Source organism: Oncorhynchus mykiss, chromosome 14 (genome assembly GCF_013265735.2).
Source record: "Oncorhynchus mykiss isolate Arlee chromosome 14, USDA_OmykA_1.1, whole genome shotgun sequence".
Lineage (NCBI taxonomy): Eukaryota > Metazoa > Chordata > Actinopteri > Salmoniformes > Salmonidae > Oncorhynchus > Oncorhynchus mykiss.
In genome coordinates, this window is record NC_048578.1 from 25,733,165 (window position 1) to 25,747,653 (window position 14,489).

At 43.6% G+C, this 14,489-nt stretch overlaps 1 protein-coding gene across 3 annotated transcripts in view; it reads right to left on the reverse strand.

The window, feature by feature from the left end:
- Positions 1-14,489, reverse strand: part of LOC110489032 (protocadherin-1) — a 382,124-nt gene that overhangs the window by 135,794 nt on the left and 231,841 nt on the right. For all 3 annotated transcript variants that reach the window (XM_036943184.1, XM_021561580.2, XM_036943185.1), the window contains exon 4: positions 4,526-4,745. In XM_036943184.1, the coding sequence (XP_036799079.1) occupies positions 4,526-4,745 (220 nt within the window). The remainder of the gene's footprint in view (positions 1-4,525; positions 4,746-14,489) is intronic.

A 14,489-nucleotide genomic window follows, 5' to 3' on the forward strand; every position in this document is an offset into this window, starting at 1 on the left:
GTATGAGTCATATCCAGAAATACAGCAGGTATCAGTCATATCCAGAAAAACAGCCAGTATTAGTCATATCCAGAAATACAGCTGGTATCAGTCATATCCAGAAATACAGACGGTATCAGTCATATCCAGAAATACAGCAGGTATCAGTCATATCCAGAAATACAGCCGGTATGAGGCATATCCAGAAATACAGACGGTATCAGTCATATCCAGAAATACAGCCGGTATGAGTCATATCCAGAAATACAGGCGGTGTGAGGCATTTCCAGAAATACAGCAGGTATGAGTCATATCCAGAAATACAGCCAGTATTAGTCATATCCAGATATACAGCCGGTATCAGTCATTTCCAGAAATACAGCCGGTATGAGTCATATCCAGAAATACAGCCGGTATCAGTCATATCCAGAAATACAGCAGGTATCAGTCATATCCAGAAATACAGCAGGTATAAGTCATATCCAGAAATACAGCCGGTATGAGTCATTTCCAGAAATACAGCAGGTATCAGTCATATCCAGAAATACAGCAGGTATCAGTCATATCCAGAAATACAGCCGGTATGAGCCAGTATCAGTAATATCCAGATATACAGCCGGTATCAGTCATATCCAGAAATACAGCAGGTATGAGTCATATCCAGAAATACAGCCGGTATGAGTCATATCCAGAAATACAGCAGGTATCAGTCATATCCAGAAATACAGCAGGTATCAGTCATATCCAGAAATATAGCCGGTATGAGTCATATCCAGAAATACAGCAGGTATCAGTCATATCCAGAAATACAGCAGGTATGAGTCATATCCAGAAATACAGCAGGTATAAGTCATATCCAGAAATACAGCCGGTATGAGTCATATCCAGAAATACAGCAGGTATCAGTCATATCCAGAAATACAGCCGGTATGAGTCATATCCAGAAATTCAGCCGGTATGAGTCATATCCAGATATACAGCCGGTATGAGTCATATCCAGAAATACAGACGGTATCAGTCATATCCAGAAATACAGCAGGTATCAGTCATATCCAGAAATACAGCAGGTATCAGTCATATCCAGAAATACAGCCGGTATGAGTCACATCCAGAAATACAGCCGGTATCAGTCATATCCAGAAATACAGCTGGTATCAGTCATATCCAGAAATACAGCAGGTATCAGTCATATCCAGAAATACAGCAGGTATCAGTCATATCCAGAAATACAGCCGGTAAGAGTCATATCCAGAAATACAGCAGGTATTAGTCACATCCAGAAATACAGCCGGTATTATTCATATCCAGAAATTCAGCATGTATGAGTCATATCCAGAAATACAGCAGGTATGAGTCATATCCAGAAATACAGCAAGTATGAGTCATATCCAGAAATACAGCAGGTATGAGTCCTATCCAGAAATACAGCAGGTATCAGTCATTTTCAGAAATACAGCAGGTATGAGTCATTTTCAGAAATACAGCAGGCATGAGTCATATCCAGAAATACAGCAGGTATTAGTCATATCCAGAAATACAGCCATTATTTTCCTTTAACTATTGCCCTGACCTCTGTGTTACTAGGATGATGCAGTCCTCTTTGGGGGAAAGAGAGTGTGTGTGTGTGTGTGTGTGTGTGTGTGTGTGTGTGTGTGTGTGTGTGTGTGTGTGTGTGTGTGTGTGTGTGTGTGTGTGTGTGTGTGTATATGTGCGTGCGTGCTTGTTTGCGTGCGCGTGTGTGTGTGTGTGCGTGCGTGTGTGTGTGTGTGTTGAAATAATACCACAGTAATGTCGTGTTATCGTCCTACTATAAAGTTGGAACATTGATGAAGCAAGACATGCACCACAGAGGAGGAACTTAAACAAATTCAGGAAAGAGCCACTTCCTCCCTCCTTCACCCCAAACCTCAGTCCCATTAGCACCCATTCACTTACTCTCCCACAGTACCGTACAAATTGCCTCGACTAACCTGTTGACTTGGTACCGTACCCCTTGTGCAAGAACTCGTTATTGTTATTGTGTTACTTTTTATTTTATTTCTTACTTTAGTTTATTTAGTAAATATTTTCTTAACTCTGCTTTGAGCTCCAACTGCATTGTTGGTTAAGGGCGTTTCACAGCAAGGTTGTATTCAGCGCATGCAACAAAATCAAATTTGATTTGATTTGAGTGGTACCATATAGCTCTAAGACAACCGTCATAGCTCCTATTAGATGGCCTATGTTGAGTAGAAGGCTGTTGGAAAGATGGAGTGTATTTATAGCTGGGGCCTGTTCTTCCTGGATGGGCTCTGTTATAGACATCTGGGGCGATGCTGCGGGAGGGAGGGCTTTTATTTGAACGTCTCTGCCTCCTATTCTTAGCTCCATTGTGCCGGCGTGTGATCCGGGAACACAATACAGTGCGGGGGGAGGTCTGCTGGTTCAGGGACTGTTCTGGAATCGCTCGGCTGAAGACGGACCACCTCTGTAAGGGTCAATTTACACTTGCGGGGTCTTTGTTAGGCTAGTGACAGGTGGGCCAGCGGGACACACAGGATAAGCGACTAGATAATATGCTTTCCGGGAGCTTATACATGTGTGAGTAAGGGTTTCCACGGCAGCTTTGTTCAGTATGCAGATCAGCTCATCAAAATACATATATATAAAGATATCTAGTTACGGTTCTGTGCAGAGCACACAGCTGGTAAGGACAGTGCGTCCATAAGTCTGTGTGTAATTGCTGTCAAGTGAACAGGCACACCACACAGTCACAGTCACACACACATACACACGAACAGACCCAAACAGATGTGCACTCTTCCTTGGGAAAATACCTGCAGCCAGAACAAGTTTGACCATCCCAGTGGAAGATCCCCCCCCCCCCCCCCCACCAGTATCTTCATAACTTGAAACCCCTTCAACATGAGGAATCTTCATGCCTCCTCCACCTCTTCCCTCCCTCTGCCACCCACCATCACCCTGACCTCATTTACTATGTAACAGGGAACAGACATTTTCCTCCTTTAATTTTTCCCTCACTTTTTTCCTCCTTTTACCTTTTCGCTGGGCTGGGTGGTGGCTCTAGCCACTGGTCGTCTGAGTGCAGCTGTGGGTAATTGTATTTACAGATGGCATACGTGCTACCAGCGCAGGTACAGAGAAAGAGAGAGAGGAGGAAAGTGAGAGAGAGCAAGAAAGAGTCTCCCTGTTTCCCCTCCCTGCGGCCCACAGTACTCTCTGATGGGTAAGGACAGCTTTGCCATTTGGGCCAGGGATCGTCTCCCTTGCCGTTGCACTGGCTGTGTGAGTCTGATACACACATAATTTTACCAGTCACTCTCTCTCTCTTTCTCTCCTCCATTCTGTTCACGATACCAACGTGTGTTTCCCATGTGTTTATGTTTACAGTGTGTGAGAGTGTCTGTGTGTTGGGGTTGTGTCTGCATTCATTGTGTGGAACTATACAGTCGCAAAATGCATTGGGAGATAACACATTGCACTTGAAGTATATGCTATAGGCTTACCACATATAGATCAAATCAAACGAATACTTATAAACAGAAAGTCTAGCTATAGATACAGGGCATGCTCATTTTAACAACCATCATGTCAGTAATTTACTGTTGATTGGACTATACTATCAATTATATGCCATAACTATTCTAGATGTCTTGTCAGAGGGCATTTTACTATTGTCTATCCACCAATGTCATGTCTTGTCAGAGGTCCTGTTACTATCGTCTATCTATATATGTAATGTCTTGTCAGAGGTCCTGTTACTATCATCTATCTATATATGTCATGTCTTGTCAGAGGTCCTGATACTATCGTCTATCTATATATGTAATGTCTTGTCAGAGGTCCTTTAACTATTATTTATCGACCAATGTCATGTCTTGTCAGAGGTCCTGTTACTATCATCTATCGACCAATGTCATGTCTTGTCAGAGGTCCTGTTACTATCGTCTATCTACCAATGTCATGTCTTGTCAGAGGTAATTTTACTATCGTTTATCTACCAATGTCATGTCTTGTCAGAGGTAATTTTACTATCGTCTATCTACCAATGTCATGTCTTGTCAGAGGTAATTTTACTATCGTCTATCTACCAATGTCATGTCTTGTCAGAGGTAATTTTACTATTGTTTATCTACCAATGCCATGTCTTGTCAGAGGTCCTGTTATTATCGTCTATCTACATATAGTTGAAGTCAGTAGTTTACATACACGTAGGTTGGAGTCATTAAAACTCTTTTTTCAACCATGACACACATTTTTTGTTTACAAACTGTAGTTTTGGCAAGTCTCTTTATATGTCATGTCTTGTTAGAGGTCCTGTTACTATCGTCTATCTACATTTATCATGTCTTGTCAGAGGTCCTTTTACTATTGTCTATATACCAATGTCATGTCTTGTCATACTCCCATTGCTTTTATATGTGTCAGTGTGTTCACTCTTCAAGTCCATATGTGGACAGTAGAGGGCACACTCCAGAAAGGATGAATTGATGAAGAGGAGGGGGTGAAAAGAGGAAGAGTGGGGGGAAACACCACCTGCTCTTACCGTTCTCCGGGTGCTCCATCTCTCCGATACTGCCGTCCGGGGTGGTCCTCTCGTAGTGGTCCTCAGGCAGGGCCAGGGGCCCAATGCGGGGCCCCGATGACGATTTGGAGCTGGGGGTCTCCGATTCCTCCAATCCGCTGTCGTAGTAGCTGTGCTGGGAGGGGTCCTGCAGGTCTTGAGCCTGATTGGCTGTGGAGAAGGTCACTCGGCGATGGGGGAGCTGTGATAGGAAGAGAAGAAGGGACATGTTAGGTCGGTTGCACTCCATTGGTTTCATGAACAGCTCTGTGGATACGTGGTCCCTCGCTGGTTCGTGTGTGTGTGTGTGTGTGTGTGTGTGTGTGTGTGTGTGTGTGTGTGTGTGTGTGTGTGTGTGTGTGTGTGTGTGTAAAGGAGGGGATATGAGGGGGAAAGCAGCTGTCTGAGTCGTGTGTTTGATGGCAGCATAATTAAAATACAATTAGCCTTCCCACTTGTGCTGGCGTCGGACGTGACTCACTCATTCCTCTGGAGGGTACTGGGGACTGGAATGAGGTACAGAGGCTCACAGACACACACCACACAGGTGATTTAACTACTGCCTGCTACACACACCACACAGGTGATTTAACTACTGCCTGCTACACACACCACACAGGTGATTTAACTACTGCCTGCTACACACACCACACAGGTGATTTAACTACTGCCTGCTACACACACCACACAGGTGATTTAACTACTGCCTGCTACACACACCACACAGGTGATTTAACTACTGCCTGCTACACACACCACACAATCATTCACATCCCTAATACACACTCACATAAAGGATGCTTTCATATCTCACAAATGCGCACATACACAAATACACACAAGGAAGCACACACACACATATATACACTCTCTGTGCGGAGTGTATTACCTCACAGTTAACTAAATCCTCCTTGACTGCTACAGCCAGGTCTGATAAAGAGGACGGGTGCGTCACAGATCCCTGAGGGACCCCCTGGCTGACAAGCACAGGCCCTCAATCACTATAGGAAGAGACAGGCCCGCAAATTGGGTCTGGGAAAGACTTAGAGAGCGCTGTCAAGGAGCTCACACTACACCAGCAACTATACTATCTCCAACTATAGAAACTGGCTTGCTCTCAGGAAGTCACTGAGACACACAGCTAAAGGGGAAATAAAGATAGAAATGTGTGGAGAGAAGGCAGAAAGAGTAAGAGAGGGGGAAGTGTGAGAGAGAAAGTTGAGATAGGGAATGTTTCATTTCAATGGGTATTATTCTCCCTCTCTCTCTCTCTCTCTCTCTCTCCCTCTCTTTCTGTCTCACTCTTGCTCTCTCTGTCTCTCTCTCTCTCTCTGTCTCTGTCTCTGTCTCTCTCACTCATAATTTTGTAAAAATCTCATATACGCCACTCTTTATCTGCCACTGTGTCCATTAAACCCCAGACAAACCTACATAAAAAGCCACTATGAAATGTTTGTTTTTCTTTTTGTTTATTTCTTTGTTTCCGCAGCAAGACTTGTTGGAGTTGCCCCAGTACAGGCTGTAAATAGAAGAGGCTGCTCAGCAGGTTGTATCATGGGAAAGTGGAACAGCAGCTCCGTGGAACTATGAATATAGACTATAGAACCCCTAGAAACGTCAGTTGCATCCCAGTTCCACTTAAAACTGTGTAGCAAGGTGGCGATTTTATGTCGAGATGACCTCTGTCGATGAGTGAGGATCATTGTGTCATTATTACGACTCAAACATTTGTGTATAATGAAAGCTTTATTAAATTGTACTTGTGATATTGATTTAAAGGTGCAATATGCAGAAATTTCTCCGCCATTTCCTAATTGCTCAAATTTGAAAGTTTGCCTAATTTCAGATTATGCAACTAGATAAGCAGTCATTGTACCATCTAAACCACCGTAAAATACCTTTTCAATAACCAAAAATATTGTATTGTCAGCTGTTTGAAGCTAGCGTACAAAACCTAAAGTAAAAGATGCAAAAACTAAACTTAAGAACAGGAAGCATAGAAATCGCACACATAGAACAGATCTACCTCTGCTTGGACTTTCTTTCAATGAGAATTTGGTTGGGAAGCCCAAAAAGTTCAAATGAATAGGGAAAATACAGAATAATTAGCATCTCCATATTAACATAATGGCTGAAGATGGCTGAACAGCTCATTTCTGTCCATAGTCCTTTGGATAGTCAATTGAATTCTGTGTGTGTGTGTGGTGTTTACATTATCATCAACTTGTATGTGTTTAGAAGATATTTAAATATTTTAACCAAATTGAAAACATATTTCTACATAAAACATAAAGGCGGGGTCAGCGGATAGCACTAATCTCTGACCTAGACAGGACACCTGTCCAAAATGAAAAAGATGTAAGATAAAAACACCCACAATCCTCTTTTGCTCCTGATAGCGCCAACAAGCCTCCTCTCAGAGCAGAAAGAAGAAGAAACAGTTATTGTTTTCCACCTCATGTCTATAGCCCTTGGCTAAGATGTGGAGGAAGTAACTAAATGAAAGAATGAAGAGGATTCATCCATTGAGATAGCGCATGGCCGTGCATGCGGCCAGCTGCCCGTACAGACAGATAGGAGGGGTCCTTCAGTAGCTGACAGGGAGACACATTGTCCTTCTTCAGATTATTAAAACCAGACACTGAACAATGCAAGACTGGATACCCTCCATTGCCTCTCGGCTGTGTTTGTGAGGTTTGAGGTGGAATGTGGAGATAGCAAGGCTGTATGTGTTTTCTCCCTCCCTTTTCCTCTGTACTGCAGCTGTTACTCTTTCCCCATCTTCATACTGAACACAAAGGAGGGGTAGCCTTATTACAAGAAGCTCCGAGCAACAAAGAGTGTGTGTGTGTGTGTGTGTGTGTGTGTGTGTGTGTGTGTGATAGAGAGAGAGAGAGAGAGAGGGAGAGAAAGAGGGAGAGAGAGCAGTGTGTGTGAGAGAGAGAGAGAGAGAGAGAGAGAGAGAGAGAGAGAGAGAGAGAGAGAGAGAGAGAGAGAGAGAGAGAAATCCTCATTAAGACTGGTTGAGAAAATATTATGCATTCTCATGAATGTCTCTCGCTATCAAGTATGCATGGACACACACTCATGTAACAACAACATCTCACACACAAACATATTGTACACACGCATGTAGGCACATACACACACAAACACACACACACACACACACACACACACACACACAATGTCAAGTTCAGAGCTTCTTGTAATGATAATGCTACCTCTCCATTGTGGTCAGTATGAAGATGGGGAAAGAGTAACAGCTGCAGTACAAGAGATAGTGAGAGAAAGAGAGAGTGAGAAAAAGAGAGTGAGAGAAAAAGAAAGATAGAGTGAGATTATGAATGCTATTCATGCCACCCGGAGAGACAAAACTACAGCTCCTGTTGCTAATGCTGAGCGGTTGCGCAGACACACACACACGCGCGCATACACACGCGCTCACACACTGAGCAGCCCCGGAGCCAAAACAGCACTCAACCACAAACAAAAAGCTCCCTTCATCCCTCTCTCTCCCTTTTTCTCCCTCTCTCTTTCTACCTCTCTCTCGCTTTATCTGCCAAATCCTGCTCTCTCTCTCTCTCTAGTTCCCCTGGCCCTAGTCAAGCAGGGCAGGAGTATGTTAGGCATGAGAACTATGCCGCAGGCTACGATTGGCTCCACGGTAAAATGCACCTGCAGTACTAAGTACCTGCATCAGGCGCTCCAAAAATGAAACAATAATGTGCCAGGACAAATGGAATGCTGGGGGATTTTTGTAACGGTTTCAAGCTGGCAGACGCTAGAATTCAGTTGCCATAGGGCAGAGTAAGGGAGGAGGTGGAGAGATGAAGGGAGAAGGAGGAGATGTCAGCGAGAGCGATAGAGAGAGAAAGAAAAAGAGAAAGAGAAAAAGAAAGAGAATGCGTGCATGTGTGTCAAATTGAATGGAGGGAACACTGATGTGGGGAGATCATAGGGCACTCCTAGATGGAGAAGAGGTGATATGGTCTCATAAGAAATGATCAGTACATGGAGAAGAGGTGATGTGGTCTCATAAGAACAGATCAGTACAGTGAGAAGAGGTGATGTGGTCTCAGACGAACTGATCAGTACAGGGAGAAGAGGTGATGTGGTCTCAGATAAACTGATCAGTACAGGGAGAAGAGGTGATGTGGTCTCATTAGAACAGATCAGTACAGTGAGAAGAGGTGATGTGGTCTCATAAGAACAGATCAGTAAAGGGAGAAGAGGTGATGTGGTCTCATAGTAAGAACTAATCAGAAGAGGAAGAAGAGGTGATGTGGTCTCATAAGAACAGTTCAGTACAGGGAGAAGAGGTGATATGTTCTCATAGTAAGAACAGATCAGTACAGGGAGAAGGGGTGATGTGGTCTCATAGTAAGAACTGATCAGTACAGGGAGACGAGGTGATGTGGTCTCATAGAAAGAACAGATCAGTACAGGGAGAAGAGGAGATGTGGTCTCATAAGAACAGATCAGTACAGGGAGAAGAGGTGATGTGGTCTCATAGTAAGAACAGATCAGTACAGGGAGAAGAGGTGATGTGGTCTCATAGTAAGAACTAATCAGTACAGGGAGAAGAGGTGATGTGTTATCATAAGAACAGTTCAGTACAGGGAGAAGAGGTGATGTGATCTCATAAGAACAGATCAGTACAGTGAGAAGAGGTGATGTGGTCCCATAGAAGAACAGATCAGTGAGAAGAGGTGATGTGGTCTCATAGTAAGAACTGATCAGGGAGAGGAGGTGATGCGGTCTCATAGTAAGAACAGATCAGTGCAGGGAGAAGAGGTGATGTGGTCTCATAGTAAGAACTGATCAGTGCAGGGAGAAGAGGTGATGTGGTCTCATAGCAAGAACAGATCAGTACAGGGAGAAGAGTTGATGTGGTCTCATTGTAAGAACTGATCAGGGAGAAGATAGTGATGCGGTCTCATAGTAAGAACCGATCAGTAGAGGGAGAAGAGGTGATGATGACTCATAAGAAAAGATCAGAACAGGGAGAAGAGGTGATGTGGTCTCATAGTAAGAACTGATCAGTACAAGGAGAAGAGGTGATGTGGTCTAATAAGAACTGATCAGTACAGGGAGAAGAGGTGATGTGGTCTCATAGTAAGAACAGATCAGTACCGGGAGAAGATGTGATGTGGTCTCATAAGAACTGATCTGTACAGGGAGAAGACGTGATGTGGTCTCGTAAGAACTGATCAGTACAGGGAGAAGAGGTGATGTAATCTCATAAGAACTGATCAGTACAGGGAGAAGAGGTGATGTGGTCTCATAAGAACAGATCAGTACAGAAAGAAGAGGTGATGTGGTCTTATAGTAAGAACTGATCAGTACAGGGAGAAGAGGTGATGTGGTCTAATAAGAACTGATCAGTACAGGGAGAGGAGGTGATGTGGTCTCATAGTAAGAACAGATCAGTACCGGGAGAAGATGTGATGTGGTCTCATAAGAACTGATCTGTACAGGGAGAAGATGTGATGTGGTCTCGTAAGAACTGATCAGTACAGGGAGAAGAGGTGATGTAATCTCATAAGAACTGATCAGTACAGGGAGAAGAGGTGATGTGGTCTTATAGTAAGAACAGATCAGTACAGGGAGAAGGGGTGATGTGGTCTCATAGTAAGAACTGATCAGTACAGGGAGAAGAGGTGATGTGGTCTCATAGAAAGAACAGATCAATACAGGGAGAAGAGGTGATGTGGTCTCATAAGAACAGATCAGTACAGGGAGAAGAGGTGATGTGGTCTCATAAGAGCTGATCAGTACAGGGAGAAGAGGTGATGTGGTCTCATAAGAACAGATCAGTACAGGGTGAAGATGTGATATGGTCTCATAGTAAGAACTAATCAGTACAGGGAGAAGAGGTGATATGGTCTCATAGTAAGAACAGATCAGTACAGGGAGAAGAGGTGATGTGGTCTCATAAAAACTCATCAGTACAGGGAGAAGAGGTGACGTGGTCTCATAAGAACAGATCAGTACAGGGATAAGAGGTGATATGGTGTCATAGTAAGAACAGATCAGTAGAGGGAGAAGAGGTGATGTGATCTCATAAGAACAGATAAGTACAGTGAGAAGAGGTGATGTGGTCCCATAGAAGAACAGATCAGGGAGAAGAGGTGATGTGGTCTCATAGTAAGAACTGATCAGGGAGAAGAGGTGATGCGGACTCATAGTAAGAACAGATCAGTACAGGGAGAAGAGGTAATGTGGTCTCATAGTAAGAACAGATCAGTACCGGGAGAAGATGTGATACGGTCTCATAAGAACTGATCTGTACAGGGAGAAGACGTGATGTGGTCTCGTAAGAACTGATCAGTACAGGGAGAAGAGGTGATGTAGTCTCATAAGAACTGATCAGTACAGGGAGAAGAGGTGATATGGTCTCATAGTAAGAATTGATCACTACAGGGAGAAGTGGTTATGGTGGTCTCCTAGTAAGAACTGATCAGTACATTGAGAAGAGGTTATGTGGTCTAATAGGAACAGATCAGTACAGGGAGAAGAGGTGATGTGGTCTCATAGTAAGAGCTGATCATTACAGGGAGAATAGGTGATGTGGTCTCATAAGAACTGATCAGTACAGGGAGAAGAGGTGATGTGATCTCATAAGAACAGATAAGTACAGTGAGAAGAGGTGATGTGGTCCCATAGAAGAACAGATCAGGGAGAAGAGGTGATGTGGTCTCAAAGTAAGAACTGATCAGGGAGAAGAGGTGATGCGGTCTCATAGTAAGAACAGATCAGTACAGGGAGAAGAGGTGATGTTGTCTCATAGTAAGAACTGATCAGTGCAGGGAGAAGAGGTGATGTGGTCTCATAGCAAGAACAGATCAGTACAGGGACAAGAGGTGATGTGGTCTCATTGTAAGAACTGATCAGGGAGAAGAGGGTGATGCGGTCTCATAGTAAGAACCGATCAGTAGAGGGAGAAGAGGTGATGATGACTCATAAGAAAAGATCAGTACAGGGAGAATAGGTTATGTGGTCTCATATTAAGAACAGATCAGTACAGGGAGAAGAGGTGATGTGGTCTCAAAGTAAGAATAGATCAGTACAGTGAGAAGAGGTGATGTGGCATGTAGTAAGAACAGATCAGTACAGGGAGAAGATGTGATGTGGTCTCAAAATAACTGATATGTAAAGGGAGAAGAGGTGATGTGGTCTCATAAGAACTGATCAGTACAGGGAGAAGAGTTGATGTGATCTCATAAGAACAGATAAGTACAGTGAGAAGAGGTGATGTGGTCCCATAGAAGAACAGATCAGGGAGAAGAGGTGATGTGGTCTCAAAGTAAGAACTGATCAGGGAGAAGAGGTGATGCGGTCTCATAGTAAGAACAGATCAGTACAGGGAGAAGAGGTGATGTTGTCTCATAGTAAGAACTGATCAGTGCAGGGAGAAGAGGTGATGTGGTCTCATAGCAAGAACAGATCAGTACAGGGACAAGAGGTGATGTGGTCTCATTGTAAGAACTGATCAGGGAGAAGAGGGTGATGCGGTCTCATAGTAAGAACCGATCAGTAGAGGGAGAAGAGGTGATGATGACTCATAAGAAAAGATCAGTACAGGGAGAAGAGGTGATGTGGTCTCAAAGTAAGAACAGATCAGTACAGAGAGAAGAGGTTATGTGGTCTCATAGTAAAAACAGATCAGTATAGTGAGAAGATTTGATGTGGTCTCATATGAACTGATCAGTACAGGGAGAAGAGGTGATGTGGTCTCATAAGAACTGATCAGTACAGGGAGAAGAGGTGATGTGGTCTCATATTAAGAACAGATCAGTACAGGGAGAAGAGGTGATGTGGTCTCATAGTAAGAACTGATCAGTACAGTGAGAAGAGGTGATGTGGCATGTAGTAAGAACAGATCAGTACAGGGAGAAGATGTGATGTGGTCTCAAAATAACTGATACGTAAAGGGAGAAGAGGTGATGTGGTCTCGTAGTAAGAATTGATCAGCACAGGGAGAAGAGGTGATGTGGTCTCATAGTAAGAACTGATCAGTACAGGGAGAATATTTGATAAGGTCTCATAAGAACTGATCAGTACAGTGAGAAGAGATGATGTGTTCTCATAAGAACTGATGTGTCCAGGGAGAACATGTGATGTGGTCTCATAAGAACTGATCAGTACAGGGAGACGAGATGATGTGGTCTCATAGTAAGAACAGATCAGTAGAGGGAGAATAGGTGATGTGGTCTAATAAGAACTGATCAGTACAGGGAGAAAAGGTGATGTGGTCTCATAGTAAGAATTGATCAGTACAGGGAGAAGAGGTGATGTGGTCTCATAGTAAGAACTGATCAGTACAGTGAGAAGAGGTGATGTGGCATGTAGTAAGAACAGATCAGTACAGGGAGCAGATGTGATGTGGTCTCAAAATAACTGATACGTAAAGGGAGAAGAGGTGATGTGGTCTCATAGTAAGAATTGATCAGCACAGGGAGAAGAGGTGATGTGGTCTCATAGTAAGAACTGATCAGTACAGGGAGAATATTTGATGTGTTCTCATAAGAACTGATGAGTCCAGGGAGAACATGTGATGTGGTCTCATAAGAACTGATCAGTACAGGGAGACGAGATGATGTGGTCTCATAGTAAGAACAGATCAGTACAGGAAGAATAGGTGATGTGGTCTAATAAGAACTGATCAGTACAGGGAGAAAAGGTGATGTGGTCTCATAGTAAGAATTGATCAGTACAGGGAGAAGAGGTGATGTGGTCTCATAGTAAGAACTGATCAGTACAGGGAGAATATTTGATAAGGTCTCATAAGAACTGATCAGTACAGTGAGAAGAGATGATGTGGTCTCATAAGAACTGATGAGTCCAGGGAGAACATGTGATGTGGTCTCATAAGAACTGATCAGTACAGGGAGACGAGGTGATGTGGTCTCATAGTGAGAACAGATCAGTACAGGGAGAAGAGGTGATGTGGTCTCATAAGAACTGATCAGTACATTGATAAGAGGTGATGTGGTCTAATAGTAAGAACTGATCATTACAGGGAGAAGAGGTGATGTGGTCTCATAAGAACTGATCAGTACAGGGAGAAGAGGTGATGTGGTCTAATAAGAACTGATCAGTACAGGGAGAAGAGGTGACCTGGTCTCATAGTAAGAACTGATCAATACAGGGAGAAGAGGTAATGTGGTCTCATAGTAAGAACAGATCAGTACAGGGAGAAGAGGTGATGTGGTCTAATAAGAACTGATCAGTAGAGGGAGAAGACGTGATGTGGTCTCATAAGAACTGATCAGTACAGGGAGAAGAGGTGATATGGTCTCATAGTAAGAATTGATCAGTACAGGGAGAAGAGGTGATGTGGTCTCCTAGTAAGAACTGCTCAGTACAGGGAGAAGAGGTGATGTGGTCTCATAAGAACTGATCCGTCCAGGGAGAACATGTGATGTGGTCTCATAAGAACTGATCAGTACATTGAGAAGAGGTGATGTGGTCTAATAGGAACAGATCAGTACAGGGAGAAGAGGTGATGTGGTCCCATAGTAAGAACTGATCATTACAGGGAGAAGAGGTGATATGGTCTCATAGTAAGAATTGATCAGTACAGGGAGAAGAGGTGATGTGGTCTCATAGTAAGAATTGATCAGTACAGGGAGAAGACGTGATGTGGTCTCGTAAGAACTGATCAGTACAGGGAGAAGAGGTGATGTAGTCTCATAAGAACTGATCAGTACAGGGAGAAGAGGTGATATGGTCTCATAGTAAGAATTGATCAGTACAGGGAGAAGAGGTGATGTGGTCTCATAGGAACTGATCAGTCCACGGAGAACATGTTATGTGGTCTCATAAGAACTGATCAGTACATTGAGAAGAGGTGATGTGGTCTAATAGGAACAGATCAGTACAGGGAGAAGAGGTGATGTGGTCCCATAGTAAGAACTGATCATTACAGGGAGAAGAGGTG